The sequence below is a fragment of the Bos javanicus genome, chromosome 1, assembly GCF_032452875.1.
Source record: "Bos javanicus breed banteng chromosome 1, ARS-OSU_banteng_1.0, whole genome shotgun sequence".
Taxonomy (NCBI): Eukaryota; Metazoa; Chordata; class Mammalia; order Artiodactyla; family Bovidae; genus Bos; species Bos javanicus.
In genome coordinates this window covers 142,677,831-142,705,614 of record NC_083868.1, presented here as the reverse complement: position 1 = coordinate 142,705,614, position 27,784 = coordinate 142,677,831, and the positions used below count along the sequence as shown (strand labels likewise).

General features: G+C 52.4%; 1 protein-coding gene across 6 annotated transcripts in view; it reads right to left on the bottom strand.

Annotated features, from left to right (window-relative positions):
• Positions 1-714: 714 nt before the first annotated feature.
• SLC37A1 (solute carrier family 37 member 1) overlaps positions 715-27,784 on the bottom strand; it is a 102,615-nt gene continuing 75,545 nt past the window's right edge. For 5 of the 6 annotated variants that reach the window (XM_061422394.1, XM_061422419.1, XM_061422401.1 and 2 more), the window contains 10 exons: positions 23,925-24,056; positions 20,954-21,044; positions 17,772-17,834; positions 17,319-17,404; positions 16,220-16,268; positions 14,970-15,043; positions 12,805-12,883; positions 8,366-8,463; positions 2,089-2,153; positions 715-1,648 (listed from right to left, as the gene is read on the bottom strand). In XM_061422394.1, coding sequence (XP_061278378.1) covers positions 1,633-1,648; positions 2,089-2,153; positions 8,366-8,463; positions 12,805-12,883; positions 14,970-15,043; positions 16,220-16,268; positions 17,319-17,404; positions 17,772-17,834; positions 20,954-21,044; positions 23,925-24,056 — 753 coding nt within the window. In that variant the 3' untranslated portion in view covers positions 715-1,632. The other variant, XM_061422436.1, reaches the window with a different exon arrangement.

The following is a 27,784-nucleotide window of genomic DNA, read 5'->3' as shown; positions in this document are numbered from 1 at the left end:
AGCAAACCTCCTTGTGAGGACCTCTGTGTTCAGAAGAGCCCTCACCTTGCCTGCCCTTCCCAGGAGAGTGGGTACCATGTGCGGACTGGGGGCTGTCCCCGAGCAGGGTTGATACTGACCAGGGTCCTTGGCCTCCCATGATCAATACAGATTGACTAGAGGCCGGACAAGAACCTCAGGCAAGGCTTTGTTGGAGCCCCTGCTACAGCAGTGGGAAGTGAGAAGAGTAACATGTTACCTGCTTGCTCGCTGCTTTCTTATCTGGGGTGAGGGGAGGGGGGAGGGGAGTGTCTGGGTCTCAGGCTGGAGGGGTGGCTTAGCTGGCTTGCTCACCCCTTAGGTGGTGTTGAGTGCAGGGGCACGCTCAATCCTCCTTTTGCTCCCTGCTCTTCAGGAGTGGCAATTGGGTTTTTTGGTCTTTTTGTATCTTTTGACCAGAATTTGCCCCAACTCTCATGCACACAGTTACTTTTAGTCCCTTGCAGTTTCTCTGTGTTGTTGCTGGAGAAGAGGTTCGCCCAGGTGCAAGTTTTGCAGCAAAGGCTCCCAGGCCCCAGCCTGCCTCGGGGTGACCCCTTGTCTGCTGGAAACGGTCTCCGCTTCTAGCTGCCAAACCACAGTCAGGATCCAACCCTGAGAAAACCCAGGGCACGTGCTCTCCCTGGAAGTTTTCTGTTTTGAATATAATGGTGATGTGAGCAGAAATAACCAACATTCTGTCTCAGTTTTATTTTTTTTAACATTTTATTTCAAAGGGCAACAACTGAGGAAACAAGTGGCCAGAGAACAACCGGAGTTTGTCTTAGTAAATAACAAGGTGCCACTTGTGTCTCCTAAGCTTCTACAACACCTCACACATTTCAATAAATAAATCCGCTCCAGTGCCGAGTCTCCGAGGACAGGCCCAGGTCTGCAGTGCTGGGGGGGACAGAGGGCTGGGCGGAGGGCCTGGCCTCACTGTCCTCCTGGCAATCACTCATGGGGCCAGTGGCGTCATGGCCCTTGGGGTTCCAGTGACAGGAACCTCCGGGGTTCCGTGGTGGCCCTCCAGCCTGTCCAAAGGCTTTGATGGTTTCACCGCAGTCCACCCTGGACTGTTTCTGGGTGGGTGAAGAGCAGGAGGAAGCGCTGGGGACGTCCTTGGTCTGAGCTCCGCGTTGCTGTGAACGCAGGTGTCAGCTCTGGCCTTGCAGGGCGTCTCTGCTGCGTGCTCTCCCACCACCTGCAGCGTCCCTACTGTCCCCCGGTGCCTTCCTGTCGCCAGAGCTCCACCCGCTCAGACATCAGTGCTGTAATACCTGAGAGACCAGGGCTGGCCTGGGTGCCACACCAGTCCTGCCGCCGTCACTCTGGACGTGGAGGGGCTGCCCAGCGCCCGGGAGCTGTCTGCTTGAGGGGCTCAGTGGGTGGCAGCCAGCACGCCCATGGGCTCCCCTCCCATGGCCCGAAGCCCACGGGCCGGCTGACTAGGTGCCAGGAATTCTCAAGGTGGCTTGCGTGTCTTTTCCAGGTGAATGTGCAAAAGGCAAGGGCAAAATCATTCTTTTCAACACAGGATCCTTTATTTGAACTTTTTCTTGAAAAACAGTTTGTGAAGGATGGGCCCAGCCCTCCTTCATGGGATTCGAGGACTCAGTGCTCCTTAAACCTGGAAGAGGAAGAAGAAAAAGCAGCTGGTCACCCGGCCAGCGGCACTCAATTCACCGCCAAAGCGCAGAGCCCAGGTGCCCGCTTCTCCCCGTCTGCCAAGGACTCCTGAGGCCTCCCGTTCCCCTGGCCTTGGGGAGAGCGGAGGGGACAGGACAAAGGAAGGGGGCCAGAGCCAGGCAGAGCCCGGGAGCTGCTATTTGTCCGAAAGCTGCAGCCCAAAGGGAACAACTGAATCAGCATTTTTTTTTCACTCTATTTTGAGAAAAGATTTACCTGGATCGCATCCCCACCTGATATTCATTAGGAAAGGAGAAATGAGAGTGAGTGATGTGCAGAGTGCCAGGGACCGTGGGTGAGGTGTGGCCTTTCAGAGAAGCCGGGGCGGCAGTGGACATAAGTGACGGGCACGGGTAGGGTGCGGGCAGGGGAGACACTTACGGAACCTGGTTTCCTGTCGCCGACCCTGGGCAGCTCAGCTCCTTGTGTATGAGGCGAACCAGAAACTGCACGTGCCCAAAGCAAAGAGAAGACCACATTATTGCTGGGATACCCTGGGTGGGCGCCCTGCTGTCACTGGGGAGGGGCTGGCACAGCCATTCCCCACTCTGCCAGCTCCCCGGCCCAACCAGCTCAGCATTCAAGTTCCAGTTCGTCACGTCTGCGGTTCCCCGTATCACATGATGGGGGCGGGGGGCTGCCCCGTGCCTCTGAATGTAAAATTCTAAAGCAGAGCAGCGGGCGCCCCCGACCCCCAACTCAGGCACAGCTGCCTGCCAGCCTGGTCTCAGGGCAGGGTTGCTGGGCTGCTGGTCACGTAGTCCCATGTATCACAGTGGAGGCCATGCTCCTGGGAATAAGGCCCTTAGGCCAGATTTCATCCAGAAGGACGTCTGTTTAAATGAAACTAGATTAGTCATAAAATATCCAAGGGAAAAAAAGGACAAGGTGACTCACCTTCACAGTGAGACTGGGGGACCTGGGGGGACTCTGAGGCCAGTGCTCACTGGCCGCTGTCACCAGAGGCCCCAGCCACCTCTGGGGAAGCTCCTGGGACAGCTGGGCCCCAGCCCCAGGCCTGTGGTCTACCCCGCGGTCTCAGGATAGACCCATAACAGCTCTGCCTTCGTCTCCCTCACGGCCCTCACCTGCCAAGACGGCGGAGTCCGTGTACACATCCCGACCTGCGGTGAAGTCTTGCCCTCAGCGGAACCGTCTGCAGCTGCGGACCTAGTCTTTCCCTAAGCGCTGAGAACCCCCACCCCCCGGGAGGCACCCCCACGATGTGAGTTGCTCAGGGCTGCGAGAGGGGCTCCCGAGGAAGTCCTGGCTCTCGTGGCCCCTCCTCTAGGGAAGCTGCAGGTGCCCTGGGCCCAGGAGGCCCTGTCAGTGGGGGTGCTGGAGGAGCTTTCGAGGGGCTCCTTCAATAAAACACGAGCTACCAAGTACCAAGTCCACCGGCAGACTCTGGGAGCAGAAACGTTTGTTTTCTTAGACGCAGAAGATTCAGGAAGGAGCTTAAGTCATGCCTCGTATGGTGGCTGTGCAGGTTGAAGACAACAGGTGTTCCTCCTCGAGGACTGACCTACACGTGGGGCTCCTGGGATCTCGGTGGCTGAGCCAGAGGGTGGGGATTTGACAGATGCTCCGAGCACTGCGGGTGGCTATGTCACACTCTGGCTAAAAACACTGATCCTGTGAACTTGAACCTCTAGACCCCATGGTCTAGCACCGCCTTGCTGAGTTTGAGCTGGAGTCTCCTCAATACGAATGCCGAGTCCAATACGTGCAAATCTGTATCAGGGAGGGCCCGTGACCACAGAAAGCAGATCCTTAAGAGGAAGGAGATGAGGACGGACCCTCGAGTGTTTCCTCTGGGCCAGGGTGCCCTGTGAGCCACAGCGACAATTCTGAAGGGCAAACACCAGCTTCCCAGACAGGACAAAAGTGGCCTCTGTGTGCAATGCCCGCAGTGAATGGACCTCCCAGGCCCAGAGCCCACCTGGGTGCCACAGCCCCATGGGACCAAAGTTGAGACTGAGGAGAAGGCCCGAGGCTTGGGGAGCACAGCCCCCAGGTGTGAGTGCGGCTGGACAGTCCTCAGGCCCCCAGGATGACCTGCCGGGTTCACTGAGGTCCAGGCTCAGACCTGCAAGGAGGGGAAACTGGCCTGTGGACCTGCAAAGAGAGGAGGCGCGTCTGGTCTTTAAGGATGAAGACTTGCCCTCGGTGAGCCGCCCAGCCGCCTGCTGAAGCCCTCTCTCTCTCCTGCAGTGACTGTGGCTTTAGTTTCTCATCTAACCTGGCTGGTCCCGCAGACTCAAAGTTATTATTTGCCTGTTGTGTGTGCGAGTCTTCCCTTTTGTCCTCTCTGTGTTTTGACATTTCAGGTGTCTCTTGTAACTGGGGTCCGGGTCTCCAAGCCCGTCTTCTGTCTGCGGGTAGGGGTGCGTCAGCCAGCCTGCGCTTCTGCTTGGATCCTCCCCCAAATTCCCTGCATCCACCCCATGTCTCATCATCGATGGCAGGGGCTGCTTCTGTTCTCAGCTCTTTTCAGAGAGTCCTGGTCTCTGCAGTCTCTTCCTTTAGAGTTCCTCCTGGACAGCACAGGGCCTCCAGTCTCTGTGTGCTCTCCAGTATTTTCCATCTCTTTGTGGGCTGCATTCCGGATGGTCTCCTTATACCTGCATCTCACCAGCTCTGTCTTTTTTAGCTCTTGTTCTTTTCTCATGAATTTGGTTTCTTCTTTGCCATCTTTAGTAATGTTTTCTTGTTTTTTTCTTCTTTTATTTTTTTTTAATCAATGCTCATGGTTACTTTATTTTTCTTTTAATAATTATAGTTTTTAACAGAAAAGAAAGAAAAATCAATAAACAGTGTCAAGGAGAGCAAAGACCATGGTCTCAGTCTTGAGGAGAGCTTTCAGAAGACGGTGACCGGGATTTCCTTGTCTTTGATCTTGTTTTCTAATTGCCCAAAAGTGCATTGTCACAGATGGGCACATTTATGCTAGATCAAGGAAAAGATGAATTCTGTGGCTTAGGAACAACGGTTTCTTCAATTCCTGAACTGCAGGCAGGAAACGGTCTTTTTGAGAAATGGCAACTGGATTGCAGGCATCTTTCTTCCCTCAGAAGATGAAGTGGATCCTCTGTCAGCCTCACCGCATACAACCCTTGCTTTATGTTAACTTGTGTTGCAATCTTATAGACTCCATCCTTGATCTCTGAACTTGAAAATCTCTTGTAATACTGTAAATTACCCTCATTGGCTTCCCTTTTTGAGCTCTAGTGAATAATCCAAGTGTTCTCAAATTTCTGTGCTAAATATGTTCCTCCAGGGATCTGCAGTGAAAATGAAGCGTTGTTTTACCACTGAACACTGCGTGAACCCAGTCCCTGCTTTGATTTCGAAGCTCCGACCATATTTGAGGCAATTCCCCTGGCTTACAGCTGTGTCTGGCCTCTTTTCATTGCCTCTGGGGTCAGGAGCCTGACTGCATAAAGGTGGGGTGAGAACTGTGGCCTGATGTAAGGAAAGGGAAGGTCATTGCTTACTTAGCCAGTAAACTGGGGGCATCAATAAAAAAGACACTGAAGACAATCCCCTCTTAAGACAGTCAAACATGAGAAATCCACGGCAGGGTACTGTGCACACAATAGACGCTCAACCAGTGTTTGCTGAATGGATAGCTTGGGGCAGCCGAGGGCAGCGGTCATGCTACTGCTGGCTCAGCCTCTCTAGCGGCAGCCTCCACTTCTGTTTATCTTCTCAGACCCTAATTCTTCATCCCTTGCGCCCTCATCACTGCTGGTCCCATCGTTGCCCTGCCTTTTCTTCTCTAACCCAGGGGAAGACACAAGGACTGGTTTGGGAATCGAATTCTTAGGCTGGACTTGACTGATGGTAATTAAAGGACACAAGAATGAGGGTGCTTCAGAGTCAGATCTGCTAGGACTGAATCTGGGCCCTTGGCAGTGAAAACACAAGTCCTAACCACTGGACAGCCAGGAAATTCCTATATCTTTCTCAATTAGTGTTTTTTTTTTTTTTTTTTTTTTAAATAGAAGAAATGTTTTATTGTTGCCTCTTTCTATTCAAATACTCATTTTCTTTTTTAATCTCATCAACCAGTTCTGCAAAGGTTTATGCTGAAGCTTGACAAGGAAATTTCCATCTTCCCTGCTATCAATTAGCAATTCTGGCAAACTGCAGGCATACCTCATTTTATTATGCTTTACATTCTCATGCTTTGTAGTTACTGCAGTTTTTACAACTTGAAGATTTCTGGCAACCCTGTATCAGGATTGGGAAGATCCCCAGGAGGAAGGACTGGCAACTCACTCCAGTACTCTTGCCTGGACAATCCCATGGACAGAGGAGCCTGGAGGGCTAAAGTCGGACACGACTGAAGCAACTGAGCACGCACGCATATAGCTGATCTACAGTGTGGTGCCCGCCTCTGATGTGCAGTACAGGGACTCAGTTTATACACACATATTCTTTTTTTATATTCTTCTCCATTATGGTTTATCCCAGAAGACTGAATACAGTTCCCTGTGGTATACGGTAGGACCTTGTTGCTTATCTGTCTTCTACATAATAGGTTGCCTCGGCTAATCCCGAACTCCCCATCCTTGCCTCCCACTCCTCCTGGGCAAACACACGTCTGTGAGTCTGTTTCCGTCTCATAGATAGGTCATTTGTGTTGTATTTTAGATTCCACGTATAAGTGACATCAGATGGTATCTGTCTTTCTCTTTCTGACTTACTTCACTGAGTATGATAATCTTGGTGATTTAGTTGCTTAGTCGTGCCCAACTCTGTGCGACCCCGTGGACTGTAATGCGCCAGGCTCCTCTATCCACGGGATTTCCCAGGCAAGAATACCGGAGTGGGCTGCCATTCCCTTTACCAGGGGATCTTTCTGACCTAGGGATTGAACCTTGGTCTCCTGCATTGCAGGCAGATTCTTTGCCAACTGAGCCACCAGGGAAATGCTAAATATGTTTTAGTTTGTCTGGTAACCCTTTTACCCGGGTTTTTTTTTGGGGGTGTCTATCTGTTGTGCCTGTCACCCCATCACAGCAGACCGTTTCCTACTGTTTCCTGATTTGGGGTAAGAGCTTGTCTGCAGCGGGGTGACAGCTGTGGGACCCCGTGCCACTGGGGTGAGGACTGTCCTTCTCAGTTGACTTGGGATTTGCTTCTGCTGAAGAACCGGGTATATCAGCATCCTGGGACCAATTTTACTCACTTTTTTGTAATACTCACTTTTTGAGTATTTTAGTATCATTGTTTACTCATTTTTTTGTAATATTACATACTCATTGTGTGATATTTACAGAATATAAGTTAAAAAGTTGAAGGTTACTGTAGCCCTCAACTGAAGGTTAACTTTTAGCCTCCAGGAAGATTTCTCCCCAGTTTGGTGAGCAGGCTAAGAGGTCGCAGATCCTGCTTCTCTCCTGTGCCAGTATGCATGCGTGTTTATGCCTTCACTGCACCCAGAGCTCCCTGAGGGTCCGGGTTTAAGGAGGGGGGCTCCATTTCCAGCTCCCCGTCCTGGGCCGGCCCAGCACCTGGGGCTGGGGACCATGGTGGGGGAGGTATAACTGCCCAGCATCAGTTTGGTACATATTTCATGTAGTCTCTACATCTCTGGCTCCTGGGGATGTCCCTTCCTTTCTTACCAGTGTAGTTGTGCAGTAAAAGGAAGTTTAATGTATATATACACGTTATTTCTGAACTAGAAGAATAGTCCATCTTTAAATAGCCATAATTATGGAAGTTTCACTGCTACCTGGCAGAAATGATCTGGGGGCTTAACTGAGGGGCTGCTTTGCCCACCTCACAGGTTCATAAGCTGAGAGTTGGTATTTGATTGTGTATAAAGTTGGGGAGCTGTGACTTAGGGCTTCTGGGAATGAAAATATAAACTTCCAAGGTGCTCAACTCATTTGTGCTGGGGTAAATGTTCACTTTTCCAGGTGACTTGAGAGGAGACGGTGGCTTTGGGTCTGGGCTTGGTGTGGGTGACTGGTAAGGGACAGCATGGTGGCCGCTCTCACGGGTGGCCCCTGCAGGACTGTGCTGTGGGGACGGGCCTTCGCCATCCCCAGGAAACCCTCCTCTCTTCTCACGAAGGAGGGGACAGGCCACGGGGCCCAGAGAGCAGATTGCTCAGTGCTGCCTGAGCAGCCCCAGCTCCTCTTCTGACCTCCGGTCCTCTGGATGTGGGAATCAGGCGCTTCCCCAGTGCAGCTGATCACGGACAGGAGGGGTGGGGGAAGGGTCAGGGTACCAGGTAGGACTCGGCGCATCGTGCCCTTTAATCCCCACAGCAACACAGTAATCATGTTCCTGGTGTCCCCGTGCTGCCCACTTCACAGGTGGATGCTTTGGAGCAGAGGGGCTCAGGAACCACCCAAGTCATACACGAACACAGCCACTCATAGCTGACCGGCTCAGGATCCAAGGCCAGGGAGCCCCTGCTCTTGACCTCTCGCCCATCCTACTGGAAACTGCCTGCTGCTGCTCTGGATGCATCAAAGCCAGAGGGAGAAAGAGCCCCAGCCCAGGAGCCTGAGGGACGCATCACCGGCCCAAAGTCCCCTGGGAGCGGCGGGAGTCCACAGGAACAAGCATCCCCAGCGTTTGACCGTGACAACCACAGAGACACTTGTGAAAGCCTTGGAGGAAAAGCGAGGCGACTCACCAGTAAGGCACAGGCGTCTGCGAACATGAGCATGTAGAACACGTTGTTCCATCCTGATGGGGAGATGAGCCCTGCCAGCAGCGGGCCCAGCGCTGCTCCTGGAATGAGGAAATGGACATACATGGTGTGTGCAGAGGACCCTGGACCGCAACCACCCAAATACCCAGGCCCAGTAAACATAAGGGAGTTCTCAACACCTTATTCATAATTAAAACACACACACACACACATTAAGGGGACTTCCCTGTGGTCCAGTGGTTAAGATTCTGTGCTTCCATTGCAGGGGCACAGGTTCGATCCCTGGTTGGAGAACTAAGATCTTTCACACTGCCCCCTCCCTCACAACAGCCGGAATGCTGGGGCACACCCCATGGGTACTGGGGGTCTCCTCCTCCAGACCCCACTCAGACCCCATAGACCAACAGTTTACACACTCCCCCATGCCTGCTGCACAGAAAAGCGTTTTAATGAGTGATTAAGCCCCATGTTAAACATGAATATATGAGGGGACAGCCAAGGTTCACTTATATCAGAGGAAAGCCTCGCCCTGAAAGAAAACAATCTGGTTCGAGGGGAACCTGGAGGAAATAAACAAACCAGGGAGAAAAACATTCCTAGGAAAGCGTGTCACACCCACGAGAACCACAGAGAATGAAGTTGAAACGTGTGAAACCCCCGCGTCTATGTCTGAAAACCATCTAACACCAGCAACTGCCCAGGATTCAATCTCATAGCACCGCATCCACGAAGAAAGAACGGGAGGGATTAAAAAGGCAGAACGACACCAACGAACAGAACACTGTGACGGTGAAGATAAAAAGTCGAGTGCAGAAGTGGGAAAGGAAAGCCAAGAGCATCTCAGAAGATGGAGGAAAAGAACAAAGACAGTCAGACAGAAGAGAGAACTGGAGGATGACTCCAGAAAGCTAAACATTGACTGGTAAGTTTTCCAGGAAGACAAACAGTGGAGGAAACTTGTCAAAGAGATAACACAGCACAGTTTCCCAGGGATCAAGGGCATCCGTTTCCAGGCTGGGTGGGTCCTGGGTGTCCAGGGCACAGGGGTGGGAGCAGGGATGCAGAGAGGCTGCACAGGTACAGGGAGCTGGGGACCCCTGAGGGGGAAGACCAGAGGTCAGAGGTGGAGTTCTTGCCGAGGGTGACAAGAGGCTTTCCTGTGGTGATGACGGAGCTAGAAGACACTGACTCTGGAGGAAATTCTGGAGGGGGGCGTGGGCAGGGGGCTGTCATTTCGCATTTAGTACAGTTCCTAAGTTTAGATATTTTCTTAGATAGTTTCTCAGTTTAGACTTAGGATGCTTTCTAAGGCTATCTGGTTTCTCAAGTGACATCATGTGTTACTTCGAGAAAATTAAAATGAACTTGAAGAACGTCAGGGCTCTAATGAATTGCATAAACATATAGAAACAACCAGCCTGCAGCCCCTGGGGTGCAGCGCTCAGCACTGTGAACACATCACACACATCAGCTGGAGTCCCTGGAACCGTCAGCTCTGGTGAACTGCAAGAAGGCGTTCCGCTCATTAGGCTTCCCCGAAGGCTCAGCGGGTAAAGAGACGGCCAGTGGAGCAGGCGATACAGTGGACCTGGGTTCGATCCCTGGGCTGGGAATATCTCCTGGAGGAGGAGCTGGAAACCCACTCCAGTATTTTTGCCTGGAAAATTCCATGGACAGAGGAGCCTGGTGGCTACAGTCCATGGGGCTGCAAAGAGTCGGACATGACTGAGCAGGCTGGCACTTTCGGCTCATTTATAATCAGTCAATCTCTGCCTCCAAAGGAACCAACATTTATGACATTTAACAAACATATCAAGGCATATGCCCTTGAGAATCAGAATTTTGCTGAAACTGTGTGTTCCCACTTGAGCCTTGCTCGGCTTCGGTGTCCTTGGGCAGCACTTAGGCAGAGAAACAACGAGGCAGATGAAGCGGTGGACGAGCCTGCATGCCGTTTCCATGGCGACCACCTCCGGGTCCTCATGCACTGGGGCTGGCACAGCCTGGGGGAGTTCGAGTCCAGCCAGACCCTGTCGCCCGGGTGGGAGTGATGACGCTGGATGGTCAGCACTGAACACAGAGGAGCATAGAGGTCGAGGCGGTCTAAGTCGCCCCCTGCAGTCCTTCCGTGGGGGTGGGAGGAGTTCACAGCTGGGCTTTGGTTTCTCCTGCGGCTCAGAGCTGCCCCCGTGCATAGATGCTGAGCCTCCACCCTGGGCCAAGGACTTCTGCTTCCCTCTTGTTTTGGGAAGGAAATCAAGAAATATGTGGCCTTCCAGCTGCTTCATCATTTCCTCTTCTTCAACTCCTCATCTTCTACTTTAAAATCAGTCAGCACTGCCCGCCGAGCTCTGTTTGCTTTCAGAAAAGGGTGTCACAGCGGCAGCCAGGGATGGACTCAGACAGAGGGCTCTGCAGGCAGGAGGTGGGAGGATGCTGCCGGGTTGCTCAGCCCCCGAGCACCGCACTCGGCCCAGGAGTCTCCCAGTGACCTCACATCTTCCAGGCTGCAGAAGCTTTTCGTGTGCTGCGAGAGCCGGGATAGTAGGCTGGTGGGCAACGGACATCTGTCACGTGACACGACCCTGCCCCCACAGCCCTTTCCCCGGACTTGTCTCAAAGGCTGCAAGAGGAGCCCCCAAAGGGAATGGTCTCCCTGAAGACACCAGAGTGGTGACCACTGTCATAGTGTGGCAGGAGTAGGAGCTGGGGGGCCCTATCTCCATGAGCTGTGAGGGCTGAGGGGGGCCCCGGCCTCTGTCCCCTGAGCCCTCACTTGCAAACCCAGCAGCCTGGACGGGAGACCTTCTGCCCACCCCCCAGGCCTGTCTGCAATCTCCTGCTTTAGAGCCACCCAGCAATGCCCTCCTTGCCCCCTCACTGAGCACCCGCTCCTGGGCTTTGCCGGGGGGGTTGAGAACACAGCAGAAAACGAAACCAACTCCTGTCCTGGGGCTTCCCACCAGGAGCAGGGAGAGGACAGTACAGAGCAGACAGTGGACGGGGCCCCGGAGGAGGGTAGGCCACGAGACAGGCCCTGAGTCTGGGTGGGGAGGGGTCTGCAGGCCCCAGACAAGGTGGGCCGAAGAGAGGCCAGCATTTGGTGGAACTCACAGAGCCACCTTCATCCAGCAAATGCTTGTTTTACTGCTAGAGAGTGTTCCAGGCCCCCAGGGCCTGCCCCACCTGGTCTGCCCTCTCTCTCACTGCCCCCCTGGCATCAGGCACCTGTGGTGGGAAGCGACATGCTAGGATGCAACCCGAGACCTCCCGGAGAAGCCGCGAGGGCCACACCAGCCCACATCCCGCCTCCAGTTCCAGGGTCTGCAGAGCACAGGCGGCTTCGGGGTCTTGGCAGGAGTGGTCCCAGACTGCGAGCTCCCCAGCTGAGCCTCAGGAAAGTTCAAGGACATCCCTGTAAGCCTCCTGACTCGGATCAGGACAGGCTTGCTGTCACCAGGTCCCATGTGCCCAGCTCACAGGGGCCAGGGGCTTGTTTCGCCCCCTTTCTTTCCTCAGAACACGTTGCCGTGTTCTCTCCAAGACCCCTGACGGGGCTGGTGACACACGTCTCATGAGCTTTGGGACCCACAGCTCACCTGTCATTTACCTCTCAGTAAGATTCTATCCGAGCTTCCCAGGTGGCGCTAGTGGTAAAGAACCTGCTTGTCAATGCAGGAGATGTAAGAGAAAGATGCAGGCTTGATTCCTGGGTTGAGAAGACCCCCTAGAGGAGGGCAGGCTAGCCACTCCAGTATTCTTGCTTGGAGAATCCCCATGGACAGAGGAGCCCAGTGGGCCATAGTCCATAGTGTCACAAAGAGTCGGACACAACTGAAGCGACTTAGCCCACATGCACTTATGCAAGAATTCCATCCCCCTTGAAATGACAGTGATAAAGAGTCAGCAGACCAGTGGCCTGTGGGCCAGTTTTCCCACTGCTGGCTTGGAGGAAAACCTGGGGCCATGTCCTCTCACGTTGAAGAAACCTTGACCTGCCAGCCACACACCATGTCTCCTCTGGGAGCCTCCCATCAGAGACGATTGGCAGGGCCAGCTGCTCACTTCCCAGGGCTTGCATGTGCTTTGGATCTGCTCACGTTTTAAGGAGGACTGGGACTTTCCTGGTGGTCCAGTGGTTAAAACTCCACACTCCCAGTGCAGAGGGCCCAAGTTCAATTCCTGGTCAGGGAACCAGATCCCACAACTAGATGCTGTAACTAAAGACCCTGCATGCCACAGCTAACACCTGGCACAGCCAAACAAATAAATATTAAATAAACAAGTACATAAAAGGAGAAGGCCAGCTGATCCTGATAACACAAAAGCAGGTGGAATCCAGGGCGTCTGCTAGCTAGACGTGATGACATGGTTTCCCCTTGGACCATGATGAACCTCTTTGGGCTAAAATATCCACGTACCTACAGATCCGGTTCCGTCGATGATGGCGGTCACGGTGGCCAGGGCATGGGAGTTTCCCTTCAGGCTTTTGTGCGTCCCCTGGAGGAGAAGGAACATCAGTGTGAAACACGCCCCAGCAATGGCAGAGTGAGAAATAAACCTACACCTCCTGCACGACAATCCACCCAAATCACTGTGCAAAGCAAAACGTGGAGTCTTTCCATTCGGAGACTGAAGCTCTACTCCATCCCAGACTCATCTTGGAAAAGCATGCAAAGCTTCAAATGTCTTTAATAGTAAAAAACCATCAGAGATATTAATACTTGTCCAAGTGCATTCTGGTTTCCCTGGTAGCTCAGACAGTAAAGACTGTCTGTGATACAGGAGACCCAGGTTTGACCCCTGGGTCATGAAGATGCCCAGAGGAGGGACTGGCAACCCACTCCAGTATTCTTGCCTGGGAATCCCATGGACAGAGGAGCCTGGTGGGCTACAGTCCATGGGGTCACAAAGAGTCGGACGCGACTGACAGACTAATACTTTCAAGTGTATTCTAGTTAAAAGAACACTTGGAATTCTCTTCAGTAAACAAGCCTCTCCTTGGCACCATCACTGAGGCACCGTGTCATCCAGCGTGGAAAATGAAAAGATGAACGGTGCTCGTCCCGTCCCCAAGCTGACCACCGGAGCCGGCAGATGACCACCGGAGCCGGCAGAAAAGGTCGAGGGCGCTCGGGAGCCGGGGTGGGGACGGCATGCCGGACAGACGCTGAGAAGCCTGGCCTCCCTCCCACAAGTCTGTGCACCACGTGTGGGGGACTGCTTGTGGTTTTAAATAAGCTTTTAATTTAGAACAATCTTAGATTCACAGAAAGTGTGCACAGAGAGGACAGAGCTGGTACGAGCCCTGCACTCGCTTTGCCCTGTGTTCACATCTTGCCCTGCTGGGCTACATTTTTCATGACGAATGACCCAATATTGATGCCTCATCACGAAAATCCATGATTTTTTCAGACCTCTGGCTTTTTATCTAGTGTCTAACTGAATCTGTGTCCCAGGAGCCCACCCAGGTCCATGTGTCTCCTGGAGCTCCAATCTGTGTCCCAGGAGCCCACCCAGGTCCATGTGTCTCCTGGAGCTCCTCTTGGCTGTGACAGCTTTGCAGACGTTGCTTCTGGGACTTTCCTTGTTTCCCGTGACTGGATGGGTGTGGGTTCTAGGAGGGAGATCACGGAGGTGAAGGACCGTGGGCATCACCTCTCACCCTGCATCCATGCATCAGCTTGATGCCTCCCTGCTGGTGTTGACTGTGACCTTGGCGGAGGGCGGGGCTGTTGACTTTCTCCCCTGAGAAGTTACTCGATCCCCCCTCCCCATGCTGTCCTCTGTGCTCAGCCCGCCCCTGAGGACAGGGGAGGTGGGCTCCCTGCCCCTGGGCAGAGGACCTGCCTACACCCTTCTGTACAGGACACTGCCTCTCCTCTCCCAGTTATTCATGACACTACTTCCTATCAGGGGCTTTTACTTCAGTGCAGTGCGTGTATCCTGCCGACGTCCACAAGTGGCTCCCATGTGACATGTCTCGTCTTTCCTGTCGGGTAGATGAGACAGCCCTGCCGCCTCTGGGTCCCTCTGGCCTGGAGTCAAAGGCCACCTGTCAGCAGTGCTTCCTCCTGGAAGAACTGGGCAGGAGCCGCCATGGATCCCCAGGCCCGCGTGGAGTTCACCACCCTGTGCAGTAAACGTTTCTTTACCACCCTGGCCTCTGCCTTGGAGCATGTCCTCCCAGGGCCAGGACCCCACCTGGCTTGTCCCTGCAGTCCCCAAGACCAGCAGAGGGCTGGGCACAGAGTGGGACACCCATGGCGGGCCGGACTCTGCTGAGGCCCTAAGGGTGGGCTCCAGGGGTCACGGCCACTGGTTTCCAGGGCTGCCAGAGTGGCTCAGAGGAGCGAGCCAGACGCTGGCATCAGGCCTTGGGCTGTTGGTTTACAGGACGGGGCGGCCGTGTCCCCTTATCTGCTTCAGAGGACTCTTAGCATCCTTACTGGCCGTCTGCACAGGAGTGCTCATTGAAACAGACCGTTTTGCTATCAGAGACCACCCATCACAACAGTTGTGATGGAAGAGGCGGCCGCCCCGCCAGCACCTGGCCCCGGTTCTGTGATGAGCTGCGCATACTCACCAGGTCGGCAGACACGGCAGTCGTGATGAGCGCGTACGGCCCGCTGACCAGGGCCCCGCTGAGGAGGAGCATGGCTGCAGGAGACAGAGACCCAGAGAGGGGTCAGCCAGCAGAACAGACCCCGGGGAGCCTCTGCTGCCTAAGCTTCTCCCTGCTGGGCATCCTGGCATTGCATGCTGGCCCTGCCCTGAGCTGGACACGGGCCGGTCCTGGGAAGATGCCCACACCACCAGGGAGTGGCCACGGCTGGAGCAAGCATCATAAACATCTTCTGTTAAACTTGCCCCAAAACGGTTGTAGGTCTAATCACACTTTCCCAAAGACTCAAGCCAAGTTCAGAGAACCTGGCCCCTGTTTTCTTGAACCTGGAGAGCAGAAGCCGTGCTGAGAGGAAGCGAGAACCCCGACGTTCAAGCACAGACGTGACCACAGGCGTGACCACAGGTGTGAGCACCCGATGCGGCCACCACCACAGCCTTGTCTGCAGCGGACAGGACTTCCTCTCTTTGCCCACAGCCGCTGATGGCCACCCCCAGGAGACCTGGGGCTCCAGCACAGCCCAGTCCCCGATGGGTGGGACCACCGTGCCCATTCCTGAAATGCAGTCTCCTAACCTGACCCCAGGTTCACGTTCCCGAACCACCCTCTGGGTCACATTGCTCTGAGTGGAAGCTCCTGGACTAATGGGTCACTTCATGGGCCCCTTGCATCCAGAATTGGCACTCTGGGTAACTTTTAATGGGATCCCTACCAATCTCCTCTGCTGGGTTGTGAGACCAAAAGAAGCATTTACTCAGTGTCAGAGCCTTAATTTGATAGAGCTGCTTATGGAAAGTTAAAAATAGAGACTGTGCCCAGAGTGGCAGCTGACAGAGCAGCTCAGAGAGCAGCCGCCCCCGGGCTTGTGATGCTGGGGGTGCGGGACTTGGGGACCACAGCTCCAGCTGCTGCCTTCCAGGGGATGTGGGCTTCTCTGAGTGGCTCCTGCACTGGGCACCCAGGGCTTCTCACAGGCCAGCCCCGGGGCCTGAACTCTCCCACACTGGCTCTTAAACCTGCGGCCTCAGTTCCGCAGGCAGGACCCCCGTGGGCCCCTCTGAAAGTACCCCCTCCAAGGAGGAACACAAGGATGATTTTAGCACAGTGCGCAAGCCGCATCTTTGCTTCTTTGCAGATTTTTCAGTTCATCTCACAAAGCCGTGCAGACCAAAAAAAAATGGCTGAAGGAAAGAAAGACCTCGTAGACTCACCTATGGTGGCTTCCAGCCCCATTCTGCTGATGGAGGAGAAAGCGTAGAGCTGTGAACGGCGTCAAAACAGGAGAGGAACAAAGGTTTACTATGAGTAGCTGAGAGATTTCCCAGGAATGTGTATTTCTGAAAAGTGACTCTTGGGCAGCAACTAGACAGTGGAAGGAAGGCCATGCTGCCCTGGCAGGCTGTCCAAAGACAGGTGTCCAGACGCTTGCAAACTGTCCCCAGGCTGGACGCAGACATGTAGGGTCTGATCGCCCAGTGAGCTGGAAACCCGGGAACGCCCCACCCTGAGCTCCTGGGGGAAGACCCTGGGTTTGGCGCAGCTCTCCCTGAGCCCCGTGTCTCCTCCTGGGCCATAAGCCCTGAACGCCAGGGCCCGGGTGGTGAGGGGAGCCCAGTCAGTGCTTCTGCATCAAGGTTCTTGGAGAGTCTGTGCTGCGCAATGTCCAGGGCCCCAGGACGACTGAAGATTGGATTCTGTTCAGCTCAGTGGAGCGGCAGATGGGCAAAGGAGTCAGCACAAGTTGATGAGCAATACTACTACATATGATGTTGAGGAAACAGTGACGGTGTAACCATGTTCCCCTTGGCCCTCGCCTTCACCCTGTGAGGTGGTGCTGCCGGCATCCTCGTTTTTCAGATGAGGAAATGGGCTCAGAGGGAGTCACCCGCCCGAGGTCACACACAACTAAACACTTGAAAAGCAATGGAACCTGGGTTATGAGGGGAGGGGTGGTGCTCCCCAGGGAAGCGGGTAGGGCAGCCACAGTGGGGGTTCTACAAATGAGCAGGAGCCTGCTGGGGGGAGGGGAAAGGAGGGGAAGGGCACCCCAAAGAGAACAGCCCACAAACGCACACGTGGAGGCAGGGAGGAGGGAGGAGCCACGCTCGTGCGTAGTGTGCAGGGCGCAGGAGGCTGGGGGAGGGGAGGCTGAGTGGGGGACACTGAGCGGGGTGGAGGCGACACCAGGTCCCGGAAACCAGAGCCCCGAGAGGAGCTGCGCCAGCAGCTGCAGGTGTGTGGGTGGGAGGACAGGGGGGCTGATCCAGAGGTGCGGGGGCCGTGATGAGGCGGGAGGGGCTGCGGGCCTACCGTGGGGGCCGCAAGCAGCAGCATCAGGCCGCAGGTGGAGGCCCTTTTCTCCAGGCGATCGGAGATCACACCTGCCAGGATCCCACCTGCAAGGCAGAGGGAGGGTCCTGAGGGGTGTACGTGCCCAGTGGGGCCCCATGGAGAGGAAGCAGGACCCTCACTGCCGCAGCAGCAAGGAGAGGAGGACCTCTTCCCTGGGCCCTTTCCACCCCTTGAGCAGGTTGGCCCCAAAGCCCCTTTGCCTGGGAGCATCCTAGCATCACTGGTCTGTCGCCCACCAGGTATCCTGGTCCCCAGGGAGCCCAGGATGGGGCGTGACGTGCTATCAGAGGCCAGGCACTGGGGGCCTCCCAGTAGGGAGTCAAGTCAAACAGCGTCCAGGCTGAGGGTGTCCATGCATCACCTCGGTGGTGAAGGCTTTTGTCAAAGCAGGACAAGAGGAAACGAACTCACCGAAGATCCCGCCCACGTCGAACAAGGTGGAGAGCTCCCCCGCCTTCTTGACATCAAGATGATCTGTTGGAATGACAGCAGAGGGTTTAAAGTGATAACCAAGAAGGACCTATTGTACAGTACAGGGAACTCTGCTCAGTGCCACGTGGCAGCCTGGATAGGAGGAGTTTGGGGGAGAGTGGACATATGTATATGTAGGGCAGATTCCCCTGGCTGTTCACCTGCAACCATCACAGCGTTGTTAATTGGCTACCCTCCAAATCAAAATTAAAAGTTAAAAGAAAAAATGATGGCAGAATGTCACCGTGAGAAGGCCGCAGCAGTGTACAAGCGACACACAACATTCTTTTGTTTCACAAGCACGATTTAAACCAAACAGCAATTATGAGATCCATGATCAGATTAGCGGAGAAGGCAATGGCACCCCACTCCAGTACTCTTGCCTGGAAAAATCCCATGGACCGAGGAGCCTGGTGGGCTGCAGTCCATGAGGTCGCTGGGAGTCCGACACGACTGAGCGACTTCACTTTCAATTTTCACTTTCGTGCATTGGAGAAGGAAACGCAACCCGCTCCAGTGTTCTTGCCTGGAGAATCCCAGGGACGGGGAGCCTGGTGGGCTGCCACCTATGGGATCGCACAGAGTCGGACACGACTGAAGCAACTTAGCAGTGGCAGCAGATCAGATTAGCATTAAAATAGTAATTACCAGACTAGATGGAAAAAAGGAGTGTGCTTTGTGGGCAGACACACAGAAAGTGTGAAAAATGAACACTCCTAACCGAAAGGTGAGGGTTCACCTGGCTCTGTCTAGGTATCACCCCGCCTTTGCTCTGTGTCCCCTCAGGGCAGCTGTGAGGTCAGACTCAGGGCTGCAGGGCACGGCCTGGGGAAGGGCTGGCCCATGGGAGCCCCCTCGACACAGACTGTATGACTCCCCCGCTTTCAGACCTGGGAGGGGCTGGAACCTTCTCCCCCAGAGAAGGAGGCCGAGGTCTCAGGATGCTCAGGCAGGACTCTGTGTCTCTAACTCCCACCTAGACTGGGTCTCGGCTGACGCTGGATGGTCCCCTCACTGCCTCCGACTCCCATCCCGAGAAACTCTGCCCTGCTGCCTCGGGCTCACGTCCCTCTCTGCTGGTCCTTACAACACTGCTAGTGAAACGGAGCAGGACCTTGTGGTCCTTCCCCCAGCCCGTGTCCTCCACCTGCCTTCTGTCTGTGGAAAAGCTTTAGCCAAAGAGTGAGTTTAATCAGAGCAGTGAGAAAACGCAGAAACAAAAGAACACAGTCAAATGAGACCACACAATAATAATGCAGCCATTAAGCAAAGTCAAGGACCTCCTCAAGGACTATAGATAATATTCGGGGCCATCTCCTGTGAGCTGTCTTACAGACACCGAAACTCCCACCAGGTGAAAGAGATTAATGATGACCAGACTGTAGTTGTGACATAAGCTGCCACAATTCCAAGAACTGGCCTCAAGGAAACAGGAACAAACCGATCCTGGAACTGCAGATTCAGTTCAGTTCAGTCACTCAATCGTGTCCGACTCTTTGCAACCCCATGAACCGCAGCACGCCAGGCCTCCCTGTCCATCACCAACTCCCGGAGTTCACCCAAACTCATGTCCATTGAGTCGGTGATGCCATCTAGCCATCTCATCCTTTGTCGTCCCCTTCTCCTCCTGCCCTCAATCTTTCCCAGCATCAGGGGCTTTTCAAATGAGTCAGCTCTTCACATGAGGTGGCCAGAGTATTGGAGTTTCAGCTTCAACATCAGACCTTCCAATGAACCCAGGACTGATCTCCTTTAGGATGGACTGGTTGGATCACCTTGCAGTCCAAGGGACTCTCAAGAGTCTTCTCCAACACCACAGTTCAAAAGCATCAATTCTTTGGTGCTCAGCTTTCTTTATAATATAACTCTCACATCCACACATGACTACTGGAAAACCATAGCCTTGACTAGATAGACCTTTAACTGAAGATTAACTGCACTGAAAACAAGATGACCCTGGTCAGATCACCAATGATCAGCATCCAGATGACTGTCAGAGCTGACTGTGCTGTTTCTGCATGTAGCCCCTCCTTCTATCTATAAAAGCTCTTGCCCACTGGCTAGCCATCAGTTAGCCTTTGGACAGGCAACCCCACCCCCCCAACCCCTGTTGCCAGCATCCAGAATAGAACAAACTTTCCTTTCCACCAACCTTGCCTCTTTATTAGCTTTTGAACAGTGAGCAGCTCCACCCCGCTTTCAGTTACACTGGGGACATGTGGTCTGTGCTCTGGAGCTTCCACGTCCCAAATTTCTCCTCTTTTCACATTCACTAGGGCACACACCTCCCTGGTTTCTTTGCTTTGTCCTCGAAATCCCTGACTCTGGGGCCCAGAGGCCCTGCTGACTGTCTGGGTCCCTGTCCAGTTGCGGCTGCAGCCCCTACACAGGACCTCTCCTCCAAGAACTGCTGGTCCTTCTCATCTTCCCTGTGTTCACGCCCAGGACATGGGGTATGTGTTACTACAAATGGGTGTGCTGTGTAGTAACCTACAGCTTTAGCCCCTGCTGGACTTCTGAAATGCAGGACAAGCTGTCTGCTTCCCCGGAGTTAGAGCTCAGCTCCAGGAAGCGATTTCTAGGTCAGTCATGAAGGCTGTATTATCTGAGATCCCCAGGGTCTCTCTCCCTGCTCACCAGCTGCTGTGACCAAGTCAGATGCAGCCTAAATTTAAAAGCAGGTTGCCCCAGATAGGAAGCCCTTTGGGGAACCAGTAGCCACAACTGGAGAACACCATGTCAACCTTTTAAACTCCATCTAGGTTCTCATCATGGCAATAAAACATTCCCGTCTGAATTCTCTTTCCCTGTTGTTGTTCAGTTGCTGAGTTGTGTCTGACTCTTCGTGGCCCCAGGGACTGCAGCATGCCAGGTTCCTCTGTCCTCTGCTTTCTCCCAGAGTTTGCTCAGATTCTTGTCCACTGAGTTGGTGATGCCATCTAAACCATCTCATTGTCTCCACATCTACTTCTTTGTCTGCACGTTTCTACTAATCATGCTATGTGATTCAAGAGCATCATGCATCTCTCTGCTTTCCAAGTTTATAGACACCGGTGGATAAAAGGGAGTCCTGATCACAGCCCTTGAACAGAACCAGCTGTGCTGCTAGCAATGGTACTCACCTACATTTGTGATGTAGAGTGGAAGCCAGAAAAGGAACGTGTAGCTGACCAGTTTCGCAAACAGCAGACACAGAGAGAACTCTATCACGCCCTGAAAGAGAGGGAAGGACAGAAGACAGACCTTGGCGCATGACCCCATAGCAATGGAGCGATGTTCTGACGAGTGAGGATTTGCGAGCAGCTTTTGGCAGGGAGGAGCTCTCTGCAGGAGGCCCCTTTTGTCTTGTCACTTTAGCAAAGCTATAACGTGTTGTTATTGGTGTTGTTCAGTCCTAAGTCATGTCCAACTCGTTGGACGGTAAACTGCCAGGCTTCCCTGTCCTTCACTATCTCCCAGAGTTTGTTCAAACTCATGTCCATCATGTCGGTGATGCCATCCAACCATCTTATCTTCTGCCACCCACTTCTCCTGCTCTCAACCTTCCCCAGCATCAGAATCTTTTCCAGTGAGTCTGCTCTTAGCATCAGGTGGCCAAAGGATTGGAGCTTCAGCTTCAGCATCAGTCCTTCCAATGAGTATTCAGGCCTGATTTCCTTTAGGGTGGACTGGTCCTTGCAGTCCAAGGGACTCTCAAGAGTCTTCTCCAACACCACAATTCAAAAGCATCAATTCTTTGGCGCGCAGACTTCTTTACGGTCCAACTCTCACATCCACACATGACTACCAGGAAAACCATAGCTTTGACTATATGGACCTTTGTCAGCAAAGCAATGCGTCAGCTTTTTTAACACGCTGTCTAAGTTTGTCATAGCTTTTCTTCCAAGGAGCAAGCGTCTTTTAATTTCATGGCTGCAGTCACTGTCCACTACATTTTAACTGAACTTAAACCAGTCGCTCGCATACTCTATTCATTTCTGGCCGAGGCCAGATCTTTCAAATCTTTTAGCTCACACGATACTTTGCCTAACTGGTCAGTTCTTTCCTAGATCAAAGAAATAAAAATGAAGAATAAATAATTAACAGATGACCAGATCTCCTCCTCGGCTTCCCCTTCAGTACTCTCACGAGCAACCTGTGTGAACAATACAGCATCTGGAGGAAGACCACAAAGAGCCGACAAGCCTGCAGGCAGTGGGGGTGATGATGGCCCTGATCCTTCATCTCAGTGATGAACCGAGATTACTCTTTTTCTCTTTAAGAACTTTTGTGACCTCCTCGGAGTTGGTTTTGGGGACACAAGTCCTCCTCCCTGATTGCTGGCTACTCTGCTTAAAGCAACTTTCCTTTCTATCAGCATTTGCTTCTTAAGTGTTGAGTTCAAGCAGCGAGCAGCTGGACCTGAGTTCAGTGATACCCAGAAGAGAAATGTAGATTCTGATGAGGAAACTGAGGTTTGGGGTCTCGTGGCTATTGAGAAATGCTTATATGTTCCATTTTGTGACTACGTTTAGAAAGAGGTGGCCCTTGTGAGATAGTAAGTCCAGGTATTGCTTGGGAAATGAGCATGAGAAATCGGGTAAACACGAAGGAACCGACTGCTCGGTTGCCGACACCTCGGTTGCTTCTCCCAGGCTATCACAGTGCATAGCTATGCACGCCCTTCAAATCCAAGCAGAGGACACAGTATGCAATTCATGTCAGTGCTCTGGAAGTTAAACAACGTTTTCACAGTCACACCCAGTATGGGTGGTGTGTATAATGCTTACCAAGTGCATGGCATTGTGCCTGTTGTGTAGTTAATGATATCATTTGATCCCGAGAACAGCACTAACTAGTTATACAGCCACTGAGCCTGCACTACAGGTGAGGAAACAGAGGCCTAGAGCGGTTACCGCCTGTGCTGGGCGTAACCAGCCCACCCAGGGCAGGCCAGGCCAGGGCTCTGAAGCCTGTTCTTGCCTCCACCCAACTCCTATTTATGGTGGGCACTTAATTCTAGCAGCAGTATTTGATCCAGCTACACAATAAAGGAACAACAGAAAAGTTACTACTTGTTATTAACAAATTTAAAAAATAACTTTTATTTGGAACTAGCATCTCCTGCAGGCCAAACCCCCATATATCTTTGTTAGGGACCCTGGAAAGTCCAGGCTGGACCTTCAGTGGTCTCTTCTGGCAGGAGAGCAGCTCCTGGGCCCTCGGCAGCCCAGTTTTATCTGGGAGCTGGCAGAACTCTCTGTTTAAAGCAGCAGTTCTGAGTTTCTTCACTGGGTGCCAGGATGCTGAGGTTCTGGGTGCACTGTTAGGTTTCTGGCTCAGCATAGTTGCTATGGAGCCTCTGGGTTCCCTCTTCCAATTGTCCCCGAGGCCAGAATGAGGGAAGTGCCCCTGCCTGCATCTGTTCCCCTGAACAGGCACCCAAGGGCAGGAGCCAGGTGTTCTAGAGTGTGGCCCCCAGCGGCCAGTGTGCTCTCCCCCTCCTCCTGTCTCTGCTCTTGGCTCCCTGCCTTTGTCCCCCTCCACAGCTCCACGTCAGAGGAACACAGTTGCTCCCAGGCCTTTGCACAGCTCCCAGCATGCTCTGCTCTGGCAGCTCATGGACTTCACATCCATAATATACATATATAATATATTTTATAACTGTTAACAGGTGAACAAAACACTGCAGTCTTATTCAGCCCTGAGCTGATCTGCTTGCAATTCTGGTTCATGCTATGGATTTCTATGAGCTTCCCAGGTGGCTCAGTGGTATAGAACCTGCCTGCCAATGCAGGAGGCACAGTTTCGATCCCTGAGTCAGGAAGATTCCGCTGGAGGAGGAAATAGCAACCCACTCCAGTATGCTTGCCTGGAGAATCCCACGGACAGAGGAGCATGGCGGGCTACATTCCATGGGGTCACAAAGAGTTGAACAAAACAGCCATAAGGACAGCACTTGGATTTCTAATGTGTAGATAATATGATCATGGACTTCTCCTTTTAAACTTATCAACAGCCCAGTGTCTGTTCACAGCATTATGTGTAATTTGTAGTAAACAGACACTGTTCACTGTTCACAAATGCCCCCTTTCAAGAGGGTCGTGTACTCACGGGAATCTTCAGGGCCCCTGTGAAGCTGATGGCTGCCATGCCGCCCCCGCCGTCTGCCGGGAGGACGACCACGTGGTTCTGGTGGCCCGAGTGTTTCCCATCCGACAGCAGTAGACGCTGCATCTCTGGGTCCTGGAGACGAACCCCGCAGAAAAAGAGAAAGGAAAAGAAGAAGACGTGTTATCAGGCAGTCGACTTGGGAGGTGGGTATGCCTTGGACAACATCCTCACATGGCCACTGTTTTTATGGCCATCAGCATCCACGTGGTTTTGGGAAACATTAATCAAAGACATGCAGAATCTTTTGACTCAACTCTAGGACTCTATTTGCAAAAAATACTTTTCGATGTGGAAAAATACTTATATGATAAAATTAATGTCACACCATTATTGAGAAAAATTGCTGAAGAACAGCCACATAACCAACATATTCTGCAGTTGTAAAAAAAAACGTTGTGAGATTTGAAGACATGAGAAAGTGCTTATGATACATTAAGCAATAAAACATCATTCAAAAGCATTTTCATTATGATCTCATTGAATGTTTAAATATAAACCTATTTAAGTAGGTTAACTATTGGATTTATTTATAGGGAAAAAGAAGCTAAATTCTAAACTGACAATGGTTATCACTCAGTGGTAGAATTATGTGTGAAAGTGAAAGTTGCTCAGTCATGTCCGACTCTTTGCGAGCCCATGGACTCTACAGTCCATGGAGTTCTCCAGGCCAGAATACTGGGGTGGGTGGCCTTTCCCTTCTCCAGGGGATCTTCCCAACCCAGGTCTCCTGCATTGTAGGCGGATTGTTTACTGAGCTACAAGGGAAGCCCAAGAGTACTGGAGTGGGTAGCCTATCCCTTCTCCAGAGGATCTTCCTGACCCAGGAATCAAACTGGGGTGTCCTGCATTACAGGCAGATTCTTTACCAACTGAGCTATCAGGGAAGCCCCAGAATTATGTGTAATTTGTATGAAATGTCAGTTAATTTTCTACACGATCCTGTATTTTTTAAGGAGTTCACAAAGGACGTACATGATCACAAACAATATTATTTTAAACTTCATAAACTAATTCCAATATTTCATAAATTTTGATTCTGGACATCCCTAAAGTTTATCATCATTAAAGCAGAGAACAGTGGTCCCCAACTCAGGGTGGGACATCAAGTCAGAGCAAGGATGATTGAAAAATTTCCTTCATAAAGGCACTATGAAGGTCGAAGACTTAAAAAGAGATGTTTCTATGTATTCCAGACTTTCCACAAAATCAAACAGGTTTTATTGATTTATCTCACCCACTCCAGTATTCTTGCCTGGAGAATTCTGTGGACAAAGGAGCCTGCCAGGCTACAGTCCATTGGGGCACAAAGACTGAGTGATTATCACTCACTCACACTATACTGTGCAAGCAGGATTCAAAATGCAGTTAAATTGAAAAAAAAAGAAAATGACAAAGCATTGCCACATCTCTTTCTTGATATCAGAATTCTCTTCTAGTGAAGAACAGAAATTTGGAAAACAGAGTGGCAGGCTGCAGCACGGGCAGTCCCTCGGGCACTGAGCACCCAGCACCGCCCTCTCGGCTGCGTCGCTGAGAAGCCTGGTTCCCGCCATGCATGGCTCGGACATCGAGAGCTGGCCTCTGGTGAGCATGGCCACAGTGAACCGTGTGCTCTGATGCTCCAGGATGCAGACGACAAGCCCCGGCTTGGAACCAGAGCATCCTCCTGAAGACAATGCCACAGAGGTATATGAACACAGAGACCCTCTATTTGAGTTTGGAGATAAACTTCTCTCGGGAGAATTACACGGCTGTCCTGTGTGTGTGTTAAGTGTTACTTCAGTCAGTTGACACCCAATGGACTATAGCCCACCAGGCTCCTCTGTCCTTGGGGTTCTCCAGACAAGAGTACTGGAGTGGGTTGCCATTCCCTCCTCCAGGGATCTTCCCAACCCAGGGGTTCAACCAGCATCTCTTACATCTCCTGCATTAGCAGGTGGGTTCTTTACCACTAGCACCAGCTGTCCTGTGTAGGAAACGAAATCAATTGTTCTCAACCCTGGCATCTCCTAGGCACTCTGAGAGACTCCCAGGCTGTACCCTGGACCCAATATAGCAATCTTGGGAGCAGGCCCCCAGAGAGCCGCTTGTGTCATTAGGCTGAGAACTGCAGGATAGACTGTTTTTAACCACTAAATGTTTTGACAGGTGAACCATGAAATGCAGCCAGATAACGAGAAAATCACTTCAGGTGGTGACTACAGCCATGAAATTAAAAGATGCTTTAGATAGCATATTGAAAAACAGAGACATTACTTTGCCAACAAAGGTCCGTCTAGTCAAGGCTATGGTTTTTCCTGTGGTCATGTATGGATGTGAGAGTTGGACTGTGAAGAAGGCTGAGCGCCGAAGAATTGATGCTTTTGAACTGTGGTGTTGGAGAAGACTCTTGAGAGTCCCTTGGACTGCAAGGAGATCCAACCAGTCCATTCTGAAGGAGGTCAGCCCTGGGATTTCTTTGGAAGGAATGATGCTAAAGCTGAAACTCCAGTACTTTGGCCACCTCATGCGAAGAGTTGACTCATTGGAAAGACTCTGATGCTGGGAGAGATTGGGGGCAGGAGGAAAAGGGGACGACAGAGGATGAGATGGCTGGATGTCATCACTGACTCGATGGACGTGAGTTTGAGTGAACTCCGGGAGTTGGTGATGGACAGGGAGGCCTGGAGTGCTGCGATTCATGGGGTTGCAAAGAGTCGGACACGACTGAGCAACTGAACTGAACTGAACTGAACGAGAAAAAAGGAAGAGAAAAGTCTGCTCAACCAGGAGGGTAGTAATCACAGGTCCAGCAGAGAAACCCACCTGGTCACAGCCCAGGGTTGGCACTGGCCCTTCCTTGTTTAGAACACTGGGTACAGTATTCTGTATACTGGGTTCAAAGCCCCAGTCCAGCCTCTCTGCCCTAAGCTGTGAGGAGCCCCTCAGGCCGGTCGGGAAGCTCTGTTTTCATTTAAGACAGACCTCCTGCCCACACCTGCTCATCCTCTATGCACAACCTGGGGGAGTGAGGAGGGGGTGATTCCAGCCTCCCAGGTCCCGTATTTCGCAGCGTCTGGACGAGAGATCAGTGAGGTCATGGTCGGGGGGGGGGGGTTCCCAAAGCGAACCAGGAGAGCAAAGCTGCCTCCTTCCAGGAACCAACAGAGACCCGCTGGGGGAACTAGGTACAGAAAGTGGTGTGCCTGGAGCCCCCAGGGCGTCTCCTGAGACAGAGAGCCCTCAGTGGGCTGGGGGCTTGTTCAGCCGAGGATCCACACTCTGAGGTTGACACATTCATAGAGCAAAGGGCTCCGTGTGATGAAAGCAAACACACACGGGAGTTTGCATGAGTGACCCAGCCTCAGCCTGTGCTGGCCCCACGTGGAGCTGTTGGATGGAGTAACCTTTATTTCTGTTTTTATTAAAGAATTTCTTATTGGAGTATAAATGCTTTACAATGTTGTGCTAGTTTCTTCTGTATAACAAAGTGAATCAGTTGTATGTATATGTATATATATCCCTTCCCACTTGGACCTCCTTCCCACCCCACCCCCAATCCCATCGATCTCGGGCATTAACCTTTAGCATCTAAACACCCGCTCAGCACCCTTTAAGTGGTTGCTGAGCCACACCCATCAGAAAGACCCTCAGAGGTGTAGGAGAGAGTTGGGCTGGGAGTTTGGGGTGAGCAGATGGAACTTGGAATATACAGAATGGATAAACAAGGTCCTACCATAGAGCACAGGGAATTATATCCAATATCCTGTGATAAACCATAATGGAAAAGAATATGAAAAAGAATGTGTTAATATACGTGT